General features: G+C 37.8%; 1 protein-coding gene and 1 pseudogene across 3 annotated transcripts in view; both read right to left on the reverse strand.

Annotated features, from left to right (window-relative positions):
* Window positions 1-26,210, reverse strand: part of NRIP1 (nuclear receptor interacting protein 1) — a 95,930-nt gene continuing 69,720 nt past the window's right edge. For both annotated transcript variants that reach the window (XM_084875914.1, XM_084875915.1), the window contains exon 3: window positions 1-7,180. In XM_084875914.1, the coding sequence (XP_084732040.1) occupies window positions 3,384-6,836 (3,453 nt within the window). In that variant the 5' untranslated portion in view covers window positions 6,837-7,180 and the 3' untranslated portion in view covers window positions 1-3,383. The remainder of the gene's footprint in view (window positions 7,181-26,210) is intronic.
* Window positions 7,120-26,210, reverse strand: part of LOC311615324 (large ribosomal subunit protein eL18-like) — a 22,397-nt pseudogene continuing 3,306 nt past the window's right edge. Inside the window, exon 2 of the transcript in view lies at window positions 7,120-7,180. The product of the transcript in view is annotated as a large ribosomal subunit protein eL18-like (transcript). The remainder of the gene's footprint in view (window positions 7,181-26,210) is intronic.

Consider the following 26,210-nt stretch of genomic DNA (forward strand, 5'->3'; position numbering starts at 1 on the left):
TGCATTTTTTCCTCATTTATTCAAATTCACTGCAGGAAGTAAACACTAAAAGATTAAAAAACAAAAAAACAAAATTCACACTGCGGTATGTACATTACATGAAGAAATTAAGTTTCTAATAAAAATGACAAATTATATAATGAGATCGCATCAAAATTGGTTGTGTAAACCCCAGAATTCACACCATGAATGGTAATGTGCCTGTATTCCAGTATACTGAAACACTCCTGGCATAATATTGGTTTCTAATGGGATTAAAATTCATGAAAGTAGTTGTGTGAACTCTATGTTGAAAAGTGGTTGACTTGATTTTAAAAAGTTTTAAGACCCTTGGATTCAAAGCACATTCTTTCACAAAGCTGAAACCACAGAATTCATGTCCAGAAATGGAATACTGCCATGTTGGGATGAACATCTGATTTGACTTAAGACATTTTGCCAAATGCAGAGATGCACAGGGTCCCCCATGCACTTTTCATGCAGCAGGTAATCACAACTTAAATAAAAGGTTTATTCTATACATGTATTCAGACTTGCAACTGTATACATACATGCACAATTTTAAACCTGTCAGATTATATTTACACTTATACATGGAATATACAGAAACCAAAGAGATTAAAAGGCTTTTCTGTTGCATTAGAACAATACAAAATATGTATTTTTCATTAAGGAAATTATTATTTACATCACCTTTAAAAACTGATTTTAACATCTTCATGTAACAAGTCTATATATATATATGTATATATATATATACATATAATATATATATATATAAAATATATACTCTCACCAGTTTACTCTTCTGTAAGATGCAGCAGGGAATAAACAGGTAATACTACCTTACTGATGTCAATGAGAGCTGTAGTACCCTTTCAATTAGGAAGAAACTGTCCAGATATTTAATAGTTCTTGAATGTGTGTATTTGTGTACTTTGTATCTACATTTGCATAAGCAAAGTGAATTTATGGATGTATGCCCTTTCTCACTGCTGTTCTTTAAAATTATCTTAAACTCAAATTGGGGACATTCTTTAGTAAAATAGAACAGCATTATGTGTGGTCATGTTTATTTATGTATTACATATCCTTATTCCTTCAACTGTTAATAAAAACCACCAACCAACCAAAGAAACACACAAAAAATATTTATGCTTAATGCTGGCCCTTGATGTTCTTCTCCCTGACCTAAATTTATCACTCTTGCAAAAGTCCATTTTTTTTCTAGCATGCCTCCAAGGTTCTAGATATTTCATAATGGCAGGGAAAAAAAATGACTTGTTTAAAAGCTTCTTTATATAGTGTAGACAATACTATTGCCACAGAGCAAATATGGGATGGAGTAGAATATATGCACTGGCCAGTGGAATTTTCATTTCAGAAAAAAGCATATGACTTCCTCTCTCCAGGATGTAGCATAATATTCACTCCTGATTATTATTTATAATATACTCAGTAACTATTTACAAATCATTCCGAGAAAAAAATAATCATTTACGGGGTTTGATCATATTAGGAAATAACGCCCATATTTAATATAAAAATCTTAGAAACAACTTCAAATAGATTTCCTTCTAATTAATAGTTGATTATATAACAATTTTTGATACATCAGCTAATCTGGTTCACAATTAAAAAAAAAATCTGGTGAGTATATTGTGGATTGTAAAAAGTGAACTTAAAAACATGACTTGTTTCAAGATCAAAACCCCAGGTGGCTCAATAATGTATTAAGTTCTTCTGAGACAGTATCGATTTTCACTTTTAACCACTATTTTAAAATAGATCAATGGAGTGACTGTGTAGAATTCTACAGTCATGTATATGTGCCCTTTGAACTTTTCTGTTTAGTTGATCTGAGTTTAGGGCCTTTCATGGTTTGAAATAAATGTTTCCATCTTTGTCAATACTGTACTTAGGACAATTAATATAACAGATGTTAAGGATGTATTCAGGAGAAGTTTCTAAACCATCCTAGAATCACCTGAGTTTGGTAAGTGGCCCTATTATTCCATCCCTAAGGCTAATTAAGTAGATGTTACTCATTAGAACACATAAATCACAGATTTTCCTGAGATGTTCAGCCAGATAGGAAAGTTGTCCCCTCCACCCATTTTTTTTGGTCATAAAAAGTGTTCTGAACCTGATTTCCAAAGATATAACAGTAATATATGAACTACAATATTGCAAATATTTCATTGATGTGTGACTATTGGGGAAAATATAGGCATCAAATAGTTTTGTTTTTTGTACAGTCCTGTGTTCTGAGAAAGGTTATTAGCAATGGTTCTCAAACTTCAATGTATAGAAGAAACACCAAGGGGTTCAGATGCAGACAGAAGACTCCCAGGTGCACTTAGCAGAGATTCTTGTTCTGTAGATCTGAGGTGCTACCTAGGAATATGCATTTAAAAACAAGTACTCCAGATATGGTTTTAATGCAAGTGGTCTGAGTGCAGTTTAAGAAATCCTGGTCATAAACTCACAGGTACCATAGTAATGGTAAGAAGTAACTTTTACTAGACATGGTGAAATCTATCCAAAGAGAAGCCATTTTGTTTCTGCTAAAAACAACTTCTTAAATATTCAGCTATTCAGAAAACCACCTGAAGACAAATGTTAACTTTCCTAATTATGTAAAAGGAGGAATAGCAATACAGTAGTTAAAATATAAAAATGGAAATCTGCCCATTTTTTAAGGATCTATCAAACTTTCATCAATTGTAATCAATTTTTACTAATTAGTACAAGGTTTAAAGAAATATATATTGCAAAGGACTGGGATGGGGCTCACACACTGGAAACCACAAAACCCTTTCCAAGAGTTAAAAATAAATGTTTGTGGTTTTTTTGTGTTCTTTTTTTTAGCAAAAGTGAAAAATGTAAGCACATTTTTTTCTAATTTATTTTTGAATTGGATAATGAAAAGTGAATCAGCATTAGGTTTTTAATTCAATAATTATCCTTTAAAGAGTTATTTAACAATTTGGACTTTAAAAAAATGTTATGTAAGCTGACTTCTGAAATAAAAATAGAGTACCCTCATAAAGACAGCAAAATGCATTTATCCACCATGGATGGAAATTTACATTTTAATTTATGCCTATTATCTGTGATCATAAAGATTTCATTCATAGGCTACTCACAGTTATCTGATGCATACAGAAGTGTTAAACAACCAATAGTTCAGTAGTTTCCTCATGAACTCTAATGTAAAGCAAAAAGCAGTGTGCATATTTAAACATTACCAGTAACCGATACTCTTCAAAATGAAGTTTCAATTATACCATGCTTTTCTCAAATCATGCTCTTATTTATACAGATCTCAAGTTCAATTAATTAGGTTTAAAAAGATCCAAAGCTGAATAGCAGGTTAAATTTTATTCTGTTTCCTTTTTTATCGTTAGCACATTTCCCAGAAGTCCATAAACTTCACCATTTGCATTATGTGGGTAAGAAGCAGTGTTTCCCATATGGCTATTATAAGGGCTTCTTAAATTGAAGAAAGAAGCTTTAGTTTCTGCAGCAGGAAGTAACTCTTCTTTGACTGTAACCTGTGAGACATTTTCAGCAGTTGAAGGCTCCTTCCAAATGTCCTTGTCCTGTGTTTCTCGACTGGTAACAGAATTGCCTCCTTTCTGGAGCATGTAATACAGTATTGGGTTAGTCTTGGTCAGTCTCGGAGAGTCTTTTTCATACTCATTCTTATCCACGTCTGCGATAACCCACTTAATGGGTCCCTTGTCACTGGTCATGGAACACCCAGATTCTGGTCTAGACCCCACACAGCCCAAGTGGTCAGGAAAAGGAGGACTCATGGGAGTTTTTACTACTCCTGGGTATGGAAATGTCCTGTTATCCATGGGACTGTTGGGCTGAGAAGAACTGTACATCAGTCCATTTAAAGAAGAAATGCTGAATTCAGGTTTGCTATTGGTCACATTATTTTTGTGTCCTCTCTTTTTACTGTCAACGACAGAGTTACTCCTGTGCTGGGACAAATCTCTCATGCAGTTTTCTGAGAGAAGCAGCTGTTTCAGAACATTGAAGCTTTTGCTCTCTCTCGCCCAACTCCTATGTTCACTTTCACTGGCTGAACCATGACTGGCAGGATATTTAAATTCAAGATCATTTCTGCTAAATTTCAGCTCTTGCTGGTTAATCAGGGGCCCATACAGCACCTCTGGGGCTCCATGACTGTTGGCAGCATCGAGGATGCTATTTTTCATCTTTTTAAATGGATTTTCTAATGGCTCAGTATGAAGTTTCCTTTTTTTAGGGACCATGCAAAGACTCTTTGATTCCAGAAGCGTCAGTTCACTATGTCTGTGACTGTTGTCCAGATCATCTGGCAGGTAACTCTCTTGATTTTGTCTCAACAGTCGACTTAACAGACCATTCTTTGAGAAAGAAAAATCCTGAGGTGAAAGGGGTTCCGATTTCAAGTCCTCGGAAGCTGGTAAGGCAGTTGCACTTCTCTGTATGGGGGGAGCCATACCTAAGAATGGAGCACTCTCAGCATCATGGCTCAAGTGCACATCTGTATTGTGAATATGTAAGTCATCGCAAGGCTCAGATTTTATTTTTACCATCAATATTTGTTCACTTAAAGCTCTATCTGTATGTTCCTGAGTACTTTCCTCTCTCAAAGGAATTTTCTCTTTCTTTTCACTCTTCCCTTTGTTGGGGTTTCCCAGGAGCAACTGGAGAACAGTGCGCCTTTCAAGCAGATTTTCTATTTCAGAACCAGAAAGTCTTGGTTCAGAATCTGTTGCCTGACTATTGAAGGCTTTACTTTCTTCAACTGCATTTGTTTTATTTGAGAGCAGAGGGCTACTTAGTCTATCGATCATAGTTATGGGTTTATCTGTATTTACACTCAGCTGTTTACTGGGTCTCTGCTCCTCCCCTGAAGTGGAAGACTGCATTCCGCACTGCGCTAAATTTTGTAACAGTTTACTGGCACTGAAAGTTGCAGAGTTCTGTGTACCTTCATTCTGGACTGGTTTCTCTCCTTGCGACTCTTTGCTCTTTGTAAGATCCATCAAGTGGTTAGATGTGGTGTTTATTGGTTTTTCAGACTGAGTGCTACAGGCGTATGGTGGGGAGTTCCATTTGATAACCAGAGAGTGCTGGGAGAGATTGATGGGAGACTCTGCTTTGGTAGATGCAAGTAATGGAGGAGTGCTCACAGGAGTAGTCCTATGTGTGGTGGGGCTTTCTATTACGGAAGTCCTCGCATACATCCGCTTATTGAATTTTGTTACATCACTCTGCACTTCCTGAGGGCTGTTGTTTCTTTCCACATTTTCTTCATTCTTATGGCCGAGTAGCAATTGAAGAAGTGTCACTTTCTGGTGTGAATTTAGCTTAGAATTCTTTGAGGTATCTTGATCTTCTTTAATATCTATGTTGGGGACTTTTGGATCCCAAGTGTTCAGCAAGGATTGTGTTAAGTTATCCAGAGAAATAGGTTGGTCAGGTTCTTGTTTTTCAACTCTGTGTTTGCAAGACAAGTCTATGGGAACACAGTTGGAATAAGAACTTTCATCACCACTGCTATCATCTGTAAAACTAGGGTTGTTATCGGAGTATTCATCAATAGTTGTAGGTGTACTACTATCCTCAAAAATGCTTCCCCTCTCACTATGGTTGTGTCCATTCATAGGTGCAGTTATGGTCTGGCTTTTAAGAAGATGTAAAAGCAAACTATTATTTGCAGCTTGTTTTATGTTGTTTCTTTCCTGTGAGTTCTTATAGCCTGCATTTTTGAGGGAAGAAGGAATAATACCCATTGGACTTTGAAATGTCATACTTTTGCTAGTCATTAGTTTGCTCGATGATGTTCTTGCTTGACCATTAAGATGGCCTGACATTCCTTTTGAGAGATGGAAACTGCTGACATCCTTCTGGCCATTTTCTTGTAATCTGGCCATAGCAGCAAGCCTTTCACTTGCCACTTGATTTGCATTTTGTGTTTTTAAAGCATGTTCCCGAGAATACTGCTGTAAATGGGCTTCACTTGAAAGGAGTAATGCTAACTGACTACAAGCAACACTAGGTTTGGGTGAAGTGGCAGGACTAGCCCTTTTTTCCACCATGCTTGCAACAGCCTGCAATCTCGCAGCACATGACAAGGGTTCACTCATGACCTTTGTTCCACTTTGTCCAATGCGATGAGGTGATTCTACAAACCTGTCTCGGATGAGATTTTTAGTTACGTCAGGAAGATTGGTATCAGGCTTTTGATCCTTAGCTTTACTCTTTTTCAACAAAGTTTTTAAGTGACTTGATGCAACACCATAGCACCTTAAATCTTTCTCTACTTTTAAAGAATCATGACTGAGGGCATATCCTTGCTCCTTGAGGCTCTGCCTAATTTGTTGTGATAGAGCAACAGTCTGCAGCCTAGAGCTGAACGACTGAAGCAAAGAGGCCAGTAATGTGCTATCCTGTTTGCCTTTAGGCACACTGTCAACCACGCCAGCCAGCAAAGCTTCCTTCTTTACGTTTAAATTTCCGATGGAATCAGACAGCCTCTTCCGCTTTGCTGCATTCCAGTCCTCAGAAGACTGCAACAGTCTGGCTTTTTTGAGATGGAGCATTCCAGATCCCTGATATGTATGTGTATTGAGAACTGGACCATTACTCTGACAGGTAGGAAATGCATGACCAGAAATGTTAAAGTTCTGATCTTCATTATGCCCAGCAGACTTTTTGTCAATGGCAGAACTTGATCCCTCTGCTGCCTGATGCATTAGTAATCCTTCTAGGTAAGTTAAAACAACAGAATCCTGGTGCACATCGGAGACAAGCTCTTCTCCATGAGTCATGTTCAATAGAAGTGTCACAAGGGCTAGGTTTCTGTTCACTTTAAAGAATGGTTTTCCGTGGGTGAGTGAGATATAGCTTTAATAAGTGAGTGTCAGTTTATCACCTTCCATAGCAATTAGACAGTGATGTACTGTTACATACTGAACAGGATTTCTTCTGGCAATGACAAGATAAGAGGCAAGCAAACTCCGATGCAGTCTGACACAGAGCTGATCAACTCTTAAGCAAGAAAAAGCAGAATTCCTTTATACATAGGTCTGCAGCAGCAAGCAGATATAATCCTTAGTGAATATCTTGAGTCTCCTTTTTCGTCTTTTGTTCATTAAATGCAAATATCAGTGTTCTAAAAAATATAAACACAGAAAATAGTTAAGGAGGTGCAGAATTAGAATTATACTATGATATCTATAAGCAAAAAAAAAAAATACTTGTACTTTACATAAATACTATAATATACATAAATATGCATTATAGTCACTTCTTTATGTTATTGCCATTCCTATTATATTAGAAATCTCTGTTGGAAATGCTATGAATTAAATATCATTAAAATGATCAAATCAATTAAATATTTTTATATTATTTAACTATTTTCCAAAGCCCACCAAGTTTTTAAATTTTCATAGGCACACTTCTGCCAAGTAATGTGAATGCTTAGTCTACTTTATAGCAATATAGCTCTATAAGGGAGCTGGAATTAGTTCCTTATATTACAGGCAGATTAGAAAAAACAGGCAGAAGTGCACGAGGGACAGAGATGCACATGGCATGGACCCATCTGATGAGTCTAATGTGGGTGAGGCCTACAGAACAGATTCACTTCTGGCATCCTCTTCCAAACACCAGATATTCCATTAACTAATTTTTAGAATTTCTGTTTTCAAAGAAATGAAAGCACTAACAAGGATAAGATTATTTTGTAGGCCTGTGCAAAGTATTGACAGTCTTATTCATATTCATAAACATTTAGATATTAATAACAAGCTTATTTATCCCTAATTTTTACCATAACTTTAAAAACAGCAGAGAATGGTACTTTATGTGCTCATTCATATCTATCAATGTTTTAATCTATCAATGTCAATTTTTCTTTTTGATTTAAAAAAATTTTTTTTCCATCACCATTTATCCCATCGACTTTTAAAATTTTTACTTATGTGTTCTATTAGAAATTTAATATGAGGTCCATTCCTATCAGATTCAGAAGACAGGTTACTGGTAAATGTGTAACCCTATTTTTGTAAGGCATTCCTAATATAAAATAGTCGTCTTCTCACCCAGGCTATTTCTTTTTTGTGAATTTATATCAATAAGTATAACTAAATTAAAATAAAATCTATGATTTAAAAAATCTTTTAAAAATATTTAAAAATGAAAAATAATTTAAAAAATGTGTTAGGACACTTGCACCAATTTTTAGTTTAGAAAATATGGTTGCTATAGTACATATAGATATAACTGTGTGCATACACTAAGCTAAGCACATCAACATGTAAAAAAGTGGAAAAGAAATTTAGAATAGATAAGAAAGGAAGATGAGTACGGTAATTGCTTCCAGAAAAGTCTATCTAAATCAAGGTGATTATTTGTCATTAATCTCTTTGAGAAGAAATTCTATAAACAGCACCAATCCATACAGCAGAGAGAAGAAAAATAACTTCTCATAATAAGAAAATCTGTAAATCAAAGATTGCATTTCCTGACAGACTGCTTCAGGTGCCACTCAGTAGCCACACCTACCACCATTCCAGCAGATAATGAAATGCCTATGAAAGTAGGAATTCTGAGACTACTTAAGGACTAAATTCACTCAGACCCTACAATTTAAAAACTCTGGGAAACCGAGTGAGCCAAATTTCTTTAAATAACTTCTTTTTCTATCCCTTAAACAACTAAAGTGGGAGAAATCCTTCTTACATCTTATTTAAATCTTAACTTTTCATTTCTATGATATAAACTTTGAGAAATTCAGGAAAAAAAGAAAAAGAGGTGTAATACTTGGATACAATACAGCTCAGTGAGACATATGGATATTATAGTATTATGAATGTAAAATATTACTAATGCCTATTACATATATTTCTTAATGCTAAAATTGCTTAATTTCAAGTTGGAATTGACTGGACTCATTTTCTTTTAGTAAAAACACAGCTACACTACTTTTAACCACCAAAATAACACTTCATATTAAAAATATATTATATATACACTAGAGGCCTGGTGCATGGAATTTGTGCACAGCGTGGGTGGGGGAGGGGGATCCCTCAGCCCAGCCTGCACCCTCTCCAATCTGGGACCACTTAGGGGATGTCTGACTGCCGGTTTAGGCCCAATCCCTGCAGGAGTCGGTCATCCCTTTCACAATCTTGGACTGCTGGCTCCTAACCACTCGCCTGCCTGCCTGTCCCTAACTGCTTCTGCCTGCCAGCCTGATTATCCCCTAACTACTCCCCTGCCAGCCTGATTGACATCTGGGATGATGTGGGGGCCGCCATCATGGGATGACATAGGGCGGCTATCTAGGTGGCCCTCCCATCAGTGGTAGGGTCTAATGCTAGAAGATATAGCTTTCCACCAGCTGGATTTCATTATACTTTAAGGATGGCCAAAAAAAAAAACAAAACTCACAACAGAAGTGTTTTGCATTTCATGTGCCATTACCTGAAATTGTTTATGTGTTGTTTGCAAACATATATCAAGATAGATGATGGCTCTTTGATGATTTTTGCATTCTTCCTGGGGCTCTGCCCTCAGTTTCCCAATATGATTTTCATGTCTGTATATTTAAGTTTTTCTGTTTTTGAATGTGCCTACCCTTCGCTGTTGCTCTGGCAGCCTGGGGGTCCTCTTCACTGCCCTTTCAAAGAGAGATTGAAAGCTCACCTAATTTGCAAGGCACCACAATTTCACAAAATCCCCATCTAGCCTCTCTATATTCCTCAGCAAAGGGCTGCCATCCCGTTAATGCTGAGGTTGCCTTTTTGGCTAACTTGGAAGGTCTCCTGGGGCTGTGTGCCATGGAGGAAGAATTCCACACCTTGGCTGTAGTATTAGCAGAGCTGTTTGGAGACAAATGAGTGGTTAGGAGTCAGTGGTCCTGGATTGCGAGGGGGATCCCAAATTGGAAAGGGTGCAGGCCAGGCTGAGCGGGCCCTCCTCTCCCCCGCCCCATGCGCTAATTTCATGCACTGAGCCTCTAGTTATTATTATAGTAAAGAATATGTTTTTATTGATTTTAAAGAGAGAGGAAGATAGAGGGGCAGAGAGAAAAACATTAATGAGAAATACTGATCAGCTGCCTCCTAAACGATCAAACCCGAAACCCTGGCATGTGCCCAAACCAGCAACCTCTTGGTACATGGGATGATGCCCAGCCAGCTTTGCCACACCAGTCAGGGCTAAGGCAGAATTATTTTTAAAATGATAAAATAAAATTAAACCATAAAATAATTCCAAAGAATCTTGACTATACACTTGACAGATTTTGGGAAATCTATCAAGTGTAAAGTTTCAACACAAATAAAGATGAAATTATGTTGTAGTTGGAACTTTATTTTTTTAGAGCTTTAATAAAAGACAGTTATAAATAAATTTATATCTGAACAGTTCCCAAGTGTTATAGCGATTCCTTTGCAATTTATTTTGCACTTCCTAGGTTTATTCAGCAAAGGTAAAGTTTGCTGAATTTTTAAATACTTTTAAAATGGTAAAGTCCAAGTAATAAGATTTCACTTGGGTAAATGAAGGATACATATAATAGGATTCTTATATGTTAGACTACTTTTGATTGAGAGATAATGAGAAATGTCTTCCTCCAGCTATTTTTAAGGAAGATTCAGTATCTTATTCATAATCAAATTCTCCATTAAAACACTTTCTATGAAGTGACTTTGTATGCTATTTAAATTATGTCTAATGAATACCTCATGTTTTGTGATTGTTTCCATGAAATCTACTCCAACATCTTCTCCATTATCAAATAATACTTTATGTGAGTAGTGAATTTCAAGGTATTTCTGCAGTGTTGCTTTAATGATTATTTGGAATCTTTAATGATTATTTTGATTATTCAAAATAAGAAGTAATTGAAAGGCTACTTAATTGTGGTATTCAAGAATAATTCCTACTGTACAATATTATCTAAATTCCACTATGGCCCAGCTGGGTGTGGCTCAGCAGTTGAGCATAGACCCAGGAACCAAGAGGTCACCAATTTGATTTCTGATTAGGGACTATGCCCAGGTTGTGGGCTCAATCCCCAGTGTGGGGTGTGCAGAAAGCAGCCAATCAATGATTCTCTCTCATCATTGATGTTTCTATCTCTCTCTCTCTCTCCATCTCCTTTCTTCTCTGAAATCAATAAAAATATATTAAAATAAATTTCACTATGGATTATTTAGTGGGTATTTTTTATACAAAGGGGGAAAATTAAGATGTATTATTAAGGATTAGAAGAATCATATCTATCTATATCTGTATTTATCTATCTCTCTATCTATCTATCTATCTATCTATCTATCATCTATCTATCTATAATAAAAGCCTAAGTGACCGTTACAATCAGTTAACCGAACAACCAGTTGATCAGTCACTATGACGACGCACTGCTCAATGCAGGAGTTGTCCCATGGTGGTCAGTGTGCTCCCACAGCCAACCTCCTGTGGCTAGCCCTGATTGGCCTGGATTGCTGGCCAGGTCGAGGAACCCCACCTGTGCACAAATTCATGCACCAGGCCTCTAGATTTATAGTATAAGATCCTAATTATTGATCTTTTTATTTAAACAATACAAATCAAGAGAAATAATTAGGAGAATTCTTGGTGTTCTCTATGGTAAGACTTTGAAAATAAGTTTTAAAGTTGAATAGGAAACAAAACAAAAAAAAAGAACAATTTATCAAGAAGATATAACACTAATCATTTTTATCCAAACAGATTAAGATTAGCTTTCCAAGCCAAAGACCATAGAGTTAAATTACATAAATCCAATACTCAATTCCCTAGAGTGAGGAAGAAAAACATTTCAGATAAGGGTTCTGGAAAAGTTAAAACTATAGAGAATTCTCTTTATAAATTAAAAGTTAGTTTTTTTGGGAAAAACTAAGAAAAAGAATAAAAATAACAACTGTCATTTCACAGCAGAGAATAATAAGGATACAGCAAATAAGTAGCCTGAAATTTCAATTCCCCAAAGTTATTTATCTTTACTACAATACTTTCTTTAATGAAATAATCAAATTTCAAACAGATGTTCATTTATAAGCTAAACTAGAGGCCTGGTGCATGAAAATTCATGCACTGGAGCGGTGTGTGTGTGTGTGTGTCCCTCAGCCCTGCCTGCCCCCTTTCACAGTCCGGGAGCCCTCAGGGGCGGGAGGTGACCTGGATATCAAGGGAAGGCAAAGCCCCATCACGCCTCTGCTGCTGCCACTGCTGGCAGCCCAAGCCTTGGGTGGCCATGGGGGGCTGAGTGGACTGGGTGCCACCATCTTTGAGGGCGTGGCAGTCAATCAGCATATTCCCTCTTTATTAGATAGAATATGAGCTTATATTCAAACTGAATCTTTTCCTTATTTCACAATGGCTTTGAAATAAAGTGCAATTAGGATCCCTAATGACAGAACTTCATAAAAGAGGTGGAATATTGTTTCAGCAACAGAAACAAGTATCCCTATCTATAATTGACATAGTAAATTGATAAGAGCTTCTTTATTCTAATTATCAACAGAGGCTTAGCTACATGAATTATATTCAATAAAATCCACTTCTATTTAATTCTACCTCTAAGATTTATTAAAAAATAATTTTAAATCAAAATTAAGGTGAAGAAGTTAGAGATTTCAAGTTTAAAAAGCTCACAGAAACAAAGGAGCTAGAGAAAAAGCCTAATTGCCAAAAAATTTATATTCTAAAAATGCATGACCTTCCTTTATGTTGTGTTGTACTATCTTAAAAACACAGGAAATTAAAAATCATTAAATAAAATTCTATTTATAATTTGAAAAAATCCAGGAAGAGAATTACTATATGATGAAGAATACATGCAACATTTATTTATCATTTATATTAATGTCTGTTCACTCTTACGGTTCTCACAGAAACAAAAGTTTCTCTGAATAAACATAAAATAATTATAACAAATTATTATTATTCTTTTTTGTTAATACTCACCCGAGGATATTTTTCCATTGATTTTTAGGGAGAGTAGAAGAGAAAGGGAAAGACAGAGAGAAAAACATCAATGTGAGAGAAACATATCGATTGGTTGCTTCCTGCACAAAACCCAACCAGGGCCCCAGCCAGGGAGAAGCCTGCAACCAAGGTACCTGTCCTTGACCAGACTGAACCTGGGACTCTTTGGTCTGCAGGTTGATGCTCTATCCACTGGGCCAAACTGTCTAGGGCTTAACAAATTATTTTGGTAGCACATAAGTGTGAAAGAGTTTATGGTAAATAAAAAAGAAAAACGGAACCGGTTTGGCTCAGTGGATAGAGCGTCAGCCTGCGGACTGAAAGGTCCCAGGTTCGATTCCAGTCAAGGGTATGTACCTTGGTTGCGGGCACATTCCCAGTGGGGGGTGTGCAGGAGGCAGCTGATAGATGATTCTCTCTCATCGATGTTTCTAACTCTCTATCCCTCTCCCTTCCTCTCTGTGAAAAATCAATAATATATATATATATATATATATATATATATATATATATATATATATATAAAAAGAAAGAGAATGTGTAGTTCTTCCAATAGCTCTTCAAAAGTATTTTTCCAATATCTATCAAAATATGAAATATAATGGAAAATAATGCTTTTTAATTCTTCCTGGAATTTAAATATACACACAGATACACACATTCTTTGAGATTGAGCATAAATCCTACTAAACTCAACTATGGTCCCCCATCCCTAAAACAGATTTAATATACAGACACAGCACAAGATCAAGGTCACAGATCAGAAGAAAAATTGCCAACAGAACTGATGTAACAGCAGGCATTTGATCAAAACTCCAGAGATTTAAGTATATATACCAGACACTTTATATTTACTCACAGGGTACACTCTATTCTAAAAATGTTCTCCATCTTTAAAGATAAGATCTTCATATAATTTTTGTTACAAAGCATATATTCTGCTACAAATGTTACACTGGATCACAGAATAAGAGAAGAAACTGGGAGTGTGTTTCAGAATCATGAGTTTTTATGTGTATATCTATGTGTGTATATATGTTTGTATATTCATTTATTTAATGGTTTGCTTGTTATAACTAATCACTGCCATGTGACAATTTTGAAATTAATTTAACTTGCAGGTCGCTGAATTGACCAAACTCCCCACACCTCCAAACTTTTATATTAGCTGAAATGGAAATTGTATATTCTTCAATATCTTGGGCCACTTCTTCACAAATTTAACTGCTAAAAATTGACTGAACCACAAACATTTTATTATGTATCCATACTCATGTATGAGACTTTCCAAACTATGCATATAGGAAGGAATTTTGGTCATCAACAGCAGCAATAAGAGTGATTATTAAGGGAATATATTACTAAACCAACATACAATAATTATCCAACAAAACTATACCTCTTGCTTCAGCTACTCAAACAAGATATTAAATTTACCTTAAATTACATTTATAAAACTAAGAATTATGTAATGAATGATTGAAGCAGTTGGATTAAAAAAATCATTTTAAATATTCATAATGCTGTTGAAGTAAATTTATAATATAAAAGCTTTCCTTGTTAACTCATGTATCACCTACTATAGCTTTCTTCATATAATTTGCAAATTATGATACATGTACATGTAAATGTTTTGAATGATCAGTTTTTCATTTTGCAAAAATGATTTTTCATGAATTAAATGAGTTTGAATAAAAATATGAGAACTGATATATCCTAGAAAGACTACTGGTTTCTCAATAACAAAGTAAAAAGGAGGGGATCCAAGATGGCTGCGCCCAGGTGAACACCTACCCGCAGCCGCACACAACAATTTCAATAAAATACAACTAAAATATAAAACGGACATTACCCAGAACTACAGGAAAGTTGACTGACTGGAAATTCTACAGCGAGAAGCAAGGAGAAAACCAGAAGGAAGCGCGGAGGAGCTGTAAAAGCCTAAGGTACGGAGACACGCGGTGCGCGGAGAGGACGGAGCCGGAGAGGAGGGGGAGGCGGAGTGCCTGGCGGGCGTTCCCTAGCGGGAAGGAGATAAAACTCCGACTGTGCTGGGCCCCCGACTGCTCTGAACCCCAGTTCTAGGCCAGACCCCGAGGACTCAGGCTCAGCCACAGGGAACCGGGCTGTAAGGTGGAACCCCGGGGAGCGGCGAAAGGAGGTCCCGGAGGCTCGCACACTGCGCGCAGAGAAGGGACGGTCGGCTGTGCCGCGGGATTGCCCTGACGGGAAGGAGACAGGGGCTCCAGATTGCTCTGAACGCCACCGCCAACTCCACTTCCAACTGAACTGAAGCCCAATACCAGGCTCATTGGGGGAGAGCATAGACTGTTTGGCAGCAGGCGAAAATCGAGGGCACCTTTCTCTCAGAGGCGCCGGCAGTGAGCACTGAAGGACCCGCATAGGGCGGGGCTGACGGAAGCCAAAGCTGCAGGCTCCACCCTGAAACCCCGTCCCATCTGTAACTGCGAAATGCGACAACAAAATAGATCACAAACGAAAGAAATGGAGGACAAAAAGCGTCTGGATATAGAGTTCAAATCTACGCTTATAAGGTTTTTCAAGAATTTCCTAGAAAAGATGGATAAGACCTATGAGGATATGAAAAGAGATCAACTAGAATTAATAAGGAGTCATCAAGAAATGATAGGGGATCAACAAGAAATAAAGAATACATTGTCTGAAATAAAACATATTTTACAGAGTCCTAAAAACAGAAGGGAAGATCGCAAGAATCAAGTCAAAGATTTGGAACATAAAGAGCCAGAAGACACTCCTCCACAGAAGCTAGAAGGCAAGAGAATCCAGAAAATTGAAGATAATGTAAGAAACCTCTGGGACAACTTCAAACGATCCAACATCAGAATCATGGGGGTCCCAGAAGATGAGAGAGAGCAAGATATCAAAAACATACTGAAAGAAATAGTGACAGAAAACTTCCCCCACCTGGGGAAAGAATTAGACTTACAAGTCCAGGAAGCGCACAGAACTCCAAACAAAAGGAATCCAAAGAGGACCACACCAAGACACATCATAATTAAAATTCCAAGAGCAAAAGACAAAGAGAGAATATTAAAAGCAGCAAGAGCAAAGAAGGTAGTTACCTATAAAGGAACACCTATACGATTGTCAGCTGACTTCTCAACAGAAACCATGCAGGCCAGAAGGGAATGGCAAGAAATATTCAAGGTGATGAATAGTAAGAACCTACAGCCAAAGATAATCTATCCAGCAAAGCTATCACTCAGAATCGAAGGTCAGATAAAGAGCTTCACTAATAAAAAAAAGCTAAAGGAGTTCATCAACACCAAACCAGAATTATATGAATTGCTGAAGGGGGTTCTTTCAGAAGAGAAAGTAAACAAAGATAAAAATTATGAACAACAAATACGTAACTATCAACAAGTGAATCTAAAAACCAAGGAAATTAAAAAAAAAAATCTGATGAACAATAGTAACTGTTGAATATAATAGAATCAGAGGTATAGAAGGGGAGTGAACTGACGATTCTTGGGGAAAAGGGGAGAGGGGGGCGTGGGAAGAGACTGAACATAAACTGTGCACCTATGGATGAGGATAATGGGGAGTGGGGAAAGGGCAGAGGGTGGGGTGGGAACCTGGTGGAGGAGAGCAATGGTGGGGGGAAAAAAAGGAACATTTGTAATAATATGAACAATAAAAACTTATTAAAAAAAATATTTATTCCCCGAAATCAGACAAATCCAACTCATTGTAAGAAATAGTTATGATAAAACAGGGAAAGCCTTTATGAATTAACTTTGTATTATGTCAACCACAGTGGAGAAACTGCTTCTTTATGCCCATTTTAAAAATGCAATCACTGAAGCAAATAATGATGCCATACTAAAGAAACTGTACCCTCTACACTATGTGTGACAGATTAAATCAAGTTGGTCAAAGCTTCTTCAGATGAACTTTCTCATTTAAATGTGTATTTGTTGAAAAGCTTCAAGTATGAGATTTCACTGTTAGACTAAATAAAAACAATACCCTACCATAAAAAGACTCAATTAGAATATGTAAAAGTAGTAAAATTACCCTTAAAAGACTTTAAAGCTGAAAAACTAAAAACCAATTTAACAAAAAGAAACATTAGCCAAGCAACTCTTGAATATGGACTCGAGAAGAGTCAACATGTCATTGCTGTGGCCTGTCTACTTCTTATCCTGTCTGCATGTTGCTGTTAGCAGCAATATAAAAATCAAGAATGCTCACTCCTCTGATCTATGTTGAAAGAAAGTTTCAGATCGCCTCTTGCTTTGTGGCATGGCATTAAACCTAAATAATGTTTAAGTCGGAGGAGATTAAGAAATCATATGGGTCTAGAAGATATCTAACTTTTATGTAGATTAGGGGTGTCGAACTCAATCAGAGAAGGAGCCAAAATCTAAAATCCAGCCTAAATCGCGGGCCGAATGGTTTACTGAACAGTCATAAACTGACAATGTCATAAACTGACAGCGGAGTGCAGTGATGACAGCGCAGTGCGGGCCACATTGCAAGGCCTGGCGGGCTGGATTTGGCCCGCAGGCCTTGTGTTTGACACATGTGATGTAGATGAATAAGATTGTGAAAACCCAGTTTTCTAAAATGTACAGTAACACCCTTTTTAATATGTATTAAAAATAAGACAAATCTTATATACAAAAAGCTATTATTTAGGTATTTGTTTAAAGATACTACATCATTCAAATCAAATCTTTGTCTACCATTATTAAAAAACATTTTTTTTGGGGGGGCAGATACTGTATTTACTTGGACTAATAACTTCTTTTAAAAGCTAAACTACCATCCTAGTCTCAATAATACTGGTGGGATTGGGGATGGGGGGTGATCGAGGGCTGGGCCGGCCTGGGGGGAGGGGCTGTGGGAGGTTGGTGGGGGGGCTATTCAGGGCTCTAATGGGCCACTTGGCTTTTATATATATAGATTTGTATACTCTAGTTGTATTATTTATTTCTGGACACTTCTACTGAACATAGGCTAGCATCCAATGTGGTATCTTTTGGAATCATATGGCTATGGATTCAACTTCTGGCTCTTCCACTTATCAATGGTTTGACCTTGGGCAAGTTAACTATTCACAAAAGTTTAATTTATAAATGTGCAAAAACCAATACCTATTTCATGGAGCCATGAGGAATAAATATGACAATGCTCATATAATGCTCAGTGTAGCGCCTGCACACCAAGCAGGTGCACAACAGCTCTATCCATTACTCAAAGAACTTGTTTCATACTTGCACAGCTGCAATAGTATTAAATTCTTCCCTGTACTGGGCTAAAATGTGTCTCCTATTAGTCTGATCCCTGGTCCTTTTGGGCATACAGAAAACAAACCTAATCCTTCAGTTATTCTTCAAACCCTAGAAAGAGCTGCTATATTCCACTCAGTCCCTCACCTTGTTAAGGTTTAGATAAGATAGTTAAATTCCACTGTTGACAGAAGTCTAACGAAGGCCAAATAAAGACAACGAACTTTCCTGGATGACGATGTGTGGTGGGTGCTGCAAAGATCTAATTCTTTATAAATTCTTAACTGGAAGCAAGCTCTCTGCCACAGACTGCTGACTCTGATGGATTTCACTCGACATGAAAAAGCCCTGCTTTAATTACCCCATGCTTCCTCTTCAAATGAAGCACCAAGGTATATTTTCTTCATTTCTCCTCCTGGGGTTGGTGAATATAATTATCCTCATTTACATTTTAATAAATGAGAATACTAATGTTCAGAGCAATGGAGTGATTGGTTCATTGTTCATTCACCAATGGAGTGATTGGTGAATAAGAGGCTCATCCAAAACCATATTAGGGTCTTCTCAATTCTAGGCTTTCCTCTTATAGTAAACTAGAGGCCCAGTGCACGATATTCATGCACGAGGGTAGGGGGTGTCCCTCAGCCTGGCCTGTATCCTCTCCAATCTGCTTCTTGAAATCCAGGACTACTGGCTCCAAACCACTCACCTGCCTGCCTGCCTGATTGCCCCTAACCACCTCTGCCTGACTGATCGCCGTAACTGCCTCTGCCTTGCCCCACACCCGGGACCCAGGATCCCCTCCTCTGGCTGGTTGCAGGCACCGAGGACTTGGGCCGACTTTGCATGGGCTGGCCTCAGCTGCAGAGGACCAGGTGTGTGGCTTTGCCTGGGCCGCAGCTGCAAGTGCCAGGACCATGGGGCAGGTGGCTTGTCCTTCTCCTCGGCCACAGCCTGGATGGTCCCCATTCCTCTCTCATGAGCTCATTTGTGCCTGGCTGGTCCCTATTCCTCTCTCCCCAGTTTTGAGCGTCTGAGCTGTGACAGTGTAATGACCGTTTGCATATTAGCTCTTTAGTACATAGAATTATATAGGATTGCCATAGACCAGTGTTTTCCAAACTTTTAACATATGTGTACCCCTTCTATAATTTTCGTAACGCTGAGTACCCCTCGTACTCATGAGTACGTAGAATTAGGCGCAGCTAAGCACGGTGCAGTGCATATCCCCACCAAACTCCAGTGCAACGCGTACCCCCCCACCCCCAAACTCTTCCTGTACCCCTGGGGGTACGTACGCGTACCACACTTTGGGAAACACTGCCATAGACTATGACAAAAGTGAATTTGGAAACATTTGATAAGGAAATGTTTTTGTAGCACTTCGAGAATTACTTTCTTACTTCCTAAAACCTTGTCTCTGTTGTTTTAAGTCTCCTGTGTTTTTGTTTGTTTGTTTGTTTGTTTGTTTTATTAGAAAGGTCACAAAGCTTAGTGGTTAAGAGAACAAAACAGTCTTTGGATTCCTGACCCTGCAATTCATCAGTGGGTGATTTGGTCAAATTTCCTATCTGTCTGAAACTCAGTTTCTTTAGCTGTAAAATAGGAATCAAATAGTATCTAGCTCACAAAGTTATTGTAGTAACTTTATGTAGTAAATGTAATGTGTGTATAAAACAGCATAATACCTGGCATTTTCCAAGTATACATTCAATGTTAAATGTGTTATTACTCGTGGATAAAGTACCAGACCAAAGGATTTTAGGATTTTTCTAAAAAGAAAAAAAAAAAAATCCCCTTCTCTTGCCAGTCACTTTACATAAAGTTCTTTGAGATTTGCATTTGTATCTCTATCCCTGAGAGCAAAGAGGCATTAAAAATTATCTGTTGAATGCTTTAATATATCTATATATACCCTAAACATTTAAATACTTCGGATCTGCAAAATAACTCAATAACCAAGCTATTAATTTTTTTAATTTTGTAAAACATGTTTACTTAAACCAAAGGGTAATTTTATGTACAAAGGACACCTCCCTACAACTTTTTCTTAAAGCACCTGTTCCCAGTCCATAGCCACAGGGGAATGGACCAATTCTGAGAACCTGACCATAATGGACTAAATTCATTTCCTCTCTTAGGATCTGAAATTCAAAGAAACTGAAAGCCTTCGTTTTTGGGCTGCTTTAATGAGGCTACATCTCACAGATAAGTATACAGAAGAGTCAGTATGTTGAAAGAATGAAGTAGTCACATACAGAGAAGCAGAGATGGGAAAGGAAAAGGGGAGAGAGAAGAGATAGCAAAGATTTGCTAAATAGTTTTCCAGTTTCAAGCAAATGCAATGAGCTCCTACCATTGGATTCCCAAAGAGCCTACTGTATGTCTCTAGTAAACACCCCTGTGCTTGAGCTTTGCTGAGTGGGCTTCTGTTCTGCGCAATTACAGCATCCTGTTTAATCCACAGTCCTAAAGACTCTACAAGTATCAACAGCCTCCTACATAATCTACCTCATGGATCTCCAATTTTCAAATAGGGAAAGCTAATGACACAAAGAAGTAAGTCCATGGTCATACTCAGAGTTTGTAGGGACAGAGCTGATAATAGCATTTCAGGTTTCTTATTCCCAGGAGCCTAAATTAACCAATAAACCAGCTGCCTCCCTTGATGGAACTAGAGTATGCCAATTACCCAAACTGTGTAGAAAACATTGACCAAAACAGGGGTTAATTGGACATCGGTTGTTTTAATTTCATAATCAGCTCTTTCCCTGAAATACCCTGGGAGTGAATAACATATATTTTGCAGGAATGGGAAGGAGGCCAGGACAGGCCATCTGGAGGAACATATCTTTTTGTCAAGTTATCCCTGCAGCTGTGTGAAACTTACTGATGTTGAAGAACTTCACAGTTTAATTTTATCATTTCCTCCTACTGTATTAAAAGTATTTACTTATTTACTTTTATTCTATTAAATTTTAAAAGTAGATAAAATTTTATCTTCCTATTAGCCAATTTAACCTATTCTGAAATTACTTATGAACTTATATATTCCATATGTGTGCACATGGCAGAGGAAACTGAAACTGTCTGATATTAAAAATGATTTCTCATATTAAAAAAAGAAATTAATATAGACAATAGCCACTAGAAAGGAAATAAAGGCTCATTATTCTTTTCACATAAAAACAAAACAAAATATTGGTTTTCCTCTCAATCAAGGAAAAAAGGAACTATGAAAAAGCACAGGTGGCCTATTTTCTTGCCCACTCCTGACTTCTCTAACATTATAAATTTGCTAAGATGACAACAAATCTAGAGTATTAAGTTCAAGAGCACTTCCTAAGACCCCAGCGTCAGATTCACACCATCAAGTAGGTTCAAATCATGACTCCAATCACACCACTAGCCCAAGACAATAGTCAAGAGCTGCTCTGATACTTAAGCATGCATTCCCCCTCATCATTCCTTCTCTCCTCTGCCTTGCTTCACCTCTCCTCTCTCAAATGCTTTACTCTCTTCTCTCTCTCTCCATCTTTTAATTCTCAAATCATAAATTAATTCTACTCATGAATCTGCTGGAATTCACAACTACAAAGGCTCCTGATGCTGATATAAAGGCCGCATGTTCTATGTTGCGAATGGTGTAAAGGGTGGATTATGAATGCTTAATCCAAGAATTACCGTATTTTTCGGACCATAAGATGCACTTTTTTCCCCCCAGAAGTGGGGGGAAAAAGTCCCTGCGTCTTATGGTCCAAATATAGCCTACACATATACTGTAAAAAAAAAAGTTTTTTTACTTGCCCGGCTCTGTGTGGTCTCTGTGTGCTTGCCCGGCTCTAAAATGGTTCTAAATGCTGCTGTTTACTTTACAGGGTTGATTACATGTGTTTATGACTGTGATGTTGGGTTTTAATGCACATAAAATATTTTAGGACACTATTTGTTTCAGAATCTTTTTTTCTTCATTTCCCTTCTCTAAAAACTGGTGCGTCTTATGGTCCGGTGCGTCTTATGGTCCGAAAAATACGGTAATGCTCAAGTGTAGTTCAAACTAGAGTTGCCCAAGCCTTAAGATTTACAAGTCTTGAGCAAGGTTGAAGACTGTGAAAATGAATAGATGGAAGAAAGTCCAGTTTAGTAGGAATGCTTTGACCTGATACACAAGCAAGGTTTTATGCCTATTAATTTGAAGAGGGTAAAGGCCCATGAAGGGAAGGAACTACAGCAGGAATCAGACAAGAGGGAATGAAATTTTAAAGGAGGGCTTCCAGTCAAGATAGCAGCTTAGGTAAACAAGGTACTCGCTGTCTGCCTCCCACAACCACATCAAAATTTACAACTTAAAGACAGAACCACCTGAAATCTAGCAGAACAGAAGTCCTACAATTAGGTAATTAAAAAAGAAGCTGTAAAAGGGGCAAAGAGGCAGGGCAGAATCAAGAAACGTGCTGGCCCCACACCCACATGAGGCAGTTTAAACTCAGGACAAATACCTTGGCTGTGGAGGTTTCCCTGAGGAGTGAGACATCCCTGCCCCACACTAGGGGCCCCAGCCCAGGGTTCCAGTGCCAGGAAGGGAAGTCCTCACAACTTCTGGATGTAAAAACCAGTAGGAAGTGTGGCTATCTACAGATTGCTTTGTAGCTCACGCTGGGTGACACCAGGCAGGGCAAAAGAAGAAGCTGACCTTCCACCTCCTGAGAGGCCCAGAGCCAGTGAACTTGGTTGGCAGCTTTACAACCCTATCACTTCTATGAGTGACACACTTGTGAGGTGGACTCAGTGAACACCAAAGGCCCACTGAAGCAAGTCCTGCTGCATAGGTTGGCTCTTGCACAGCAGCTCTTATACTGTAGTCGCAGTTGAATCTTGCAACTGATTGGCCTGGAGGGTTAATCCCTCCTAGTGATGCCAACATCAACCAAGGCTCACCTACAACAGGAGAGTGCACAAAGGCTGAGCCACTGGGCCCTACAAGACACATACTAAACAAGGCCATTCTACCAATTCCAGGAAACATAGCAGATCTACCTAATACATAGAAACAAATACAGGGAAGCATTCAAAATGCAAACACAATCAAATATGTCACAAATAAAAGAACAGGAGAAATCTCCAGAAATAGAACTAAATGAAATGAAAGCAAGCAAACTACTAGATATAGAGTTCAAAACAATGTTAAAAAGATGCTCAAAGAAAGGGTATTTCTTAGATCACATGATCTCACACATCTATTAGAGGAAATGATTAACAACATAGACTGATGAACAAAAACAGATCCAGAGAAAGAGAAGCACCGAACAGACTTTCAAACCTCAGAGAGAAAGTAGGGGAGGGTGGGGCTAAAGGGAAGAGATCAACCAAAGGACTTGTGTGCATGCATATGGACCTGGCCAGTGGCCATGGACAAGGGGGGAGGGGGGGTGGGGAGTTGAGGGCATATGTAGGAAGGGGTTTGGGATGGGATTGGGGGGATGAGGACAATTGTGTGATACCATAATCAATAAAAATTTTTTTTTTAAAAAAATCAATGAAATATCAATATATGAAAAAAAAAGATGCTCAAAGAACTTAGTGAGAACTTCAAGAAACTTAGTGAGAACATCAACAACAACAAAGGCCGGCCAGAAATGAGTGATACACTAACTGAAATAAAGAATAATTTGTAGAAGATCAACAGTAGACTAGAGGATGCCAAGAATCAAATCAAGAATTTTGAATATAAGAATGCAAAACACACCCAATCCGAACAGCAAAAAAGAAGAAAAAATAATAATCCAAAAAATGAAGATAACTTTGTAAGCAGCCTCTTTGATAACTTTAAGTGCACCAAAATGTGCATCATGAGGATGCCAGAAGTAGAAAAGAAGGAGTAAGAAATTGAAAACTTATATTTGAAAAAACTAATGACAGAAAATTTCCCTTACTTGGTGAAAGAAATAGACATAAAAATCCAGAAAGCAGAGTACCAAAAAAGATGAACCCAAAGAGGCGCACACCAAGACACATCATAATTAAAATGCCAAAGGGACCCTAGCCAGTTTTGCTCAGTGAGCGTCAGCCTGCAGACTGAAGGGTCCCAGGTTCGATTCCAGTCAAGGGCATGCAGGAGGTAGCTGATCATTTGACTCTCTCATCACTGATGTTTCTACAATACCTTTCTCTCTGAAACCAATCCTATCTAATAAAAGAGTAATATACAAATTGACTGTACCTAGGCTACATCCACAAGCCACGTCCACCAGCCAATCAGATGATTTCTTTTTTTATTTTTATTTTTTATTTTATTGAGTTTTTATAGAGAGGAAAGGAGAGGGATAGAGAGCTAGAAACATTGATGAGAAAGGAACATCGACCAGCTGCCTCCTGCACAACCCCCACTGGGTTGTGCCTGCAACCAAGATACATGCCCTTGACCGGAATCAAACCTGGGACCCTTCAGTCCGCAGGCTGACACTCTATCCACTGAGCCAAACCAGTTCCGGCTGTCAGCTGATTTCTAAACAGAAACTTTGCAGGCCAGAAAGGAGGTGCAAGAAATATTCAAAGTGATAAAAAGCAAGGACCTACAATAAAGATTACCCAGAAAAGTTATTATTTAGAATTTAAAGCCAGAGAAAGAACTTCAGACAAGAAAAAGCTAAAAGAATTCATCACCACCAAACTGGAATTACATGAAATGTTAAAGGGTCTTTTTTAAGAAGAAAAAAAAAAAGGTAAAAAACATATAAACAATACAATGGCAATAAATACACATCTATCAACAATTGAATCTAGAAATCAAAATAAATGAACAAGTAGAACAGAAACAGACTCATAGATACAGAGAACATTTGGACGGTTGCCTGATGGGAGAGGAGTGGGAGGATGGGTAAAAAGGTGAAGGGATTTAGAAGTACGAATTAGTAGTTATAGTCATGGGGGTGTAAAGTACAGCATGGGGAATATAGACAATAAAATTCTAGTAACTATGCATGTGGTCAGAAGGGTATATTTTTTTTGGATGATAACTTAAGTTACATAATGTCTAATCACTGGAGTGTACATCTGAAACTAATATAATATTGTATGTCAACTGCAATTGTAAAAATAAAAAGTAATGATAAAAAAAATTTCAGGGAGACTTGGGTATTCAAGCTATATGTGTAAATAATTATGAAAAATGCATTTCCTAGCACAAAGGATGGATGGGTTATATTGAAGTTGGCAAGCAAATAAAGACCAAATAGTTCTTGCTCAGAGGGCTAGATAGCAAAATATTAGATCAGAAGATTTTGGTTCCACTACCTCTACCATCTCTAGCAAAATATGCCCCTAATTCCTAGGCAAATGGGATCTAACAGTGAGCAGCATCACACTATTACAATGCTTACAAAGTTCATTAGTGAAGCTGAGTGCGCTACCTTGGGTCAGTTAAGGCCAGGTTATACCTAAGATCTCCAAGTGCTTCTCTTGTTTCCTTTGCTGCTGTAAACTATTTGGTTTCTATCTGTCTCCAATTCTTCTGAAATAAACTATGGCAGCTCCTGATTCTAGATTATAGCCTTGGCCCAAAATGTTTTGATAATTATTGTCCAAAGGAAGGAGTAAGGAGTAACAATCAGTGCATGGTGCAATAAGTAAGACAAAAGAGGCACAAGATTGCCCTGCTACAGTTCTACAACTGTCTCTCTCAAATCCTTTCCAACTATCACATAAAATGCCTCTTTTATTAGGAGGAGCTGGGTGGCATCAACAGCAGTAAGATGATTAACCTACCCATGTGGACCAACTCCTGGAATTCTTGGACTATGAGATATATTGAAGAAAGAAAAAAGTGACCATGTGCTATTATCTCTTTGTGCCTCAATTCACTCATTTAAAAGCAGAAGGTTCAATGTGAGCTATTGTAATTCCCCA

The sequence above is a fragment of the Pipistrellus hanaki genome, assembly GCF_964339955.1.
Source record: "Pipistrellus hanaki genome assembly, chromosome: 2".
In the NCBI taxonomy this organism is placed as follows: domain Eukaryota; kingdom Metazoa; phylum Chordata; class Mammalia; order Chiroptera; family Vespertilionidae; genus Pipistrellus; species Pipistrellus hanaki.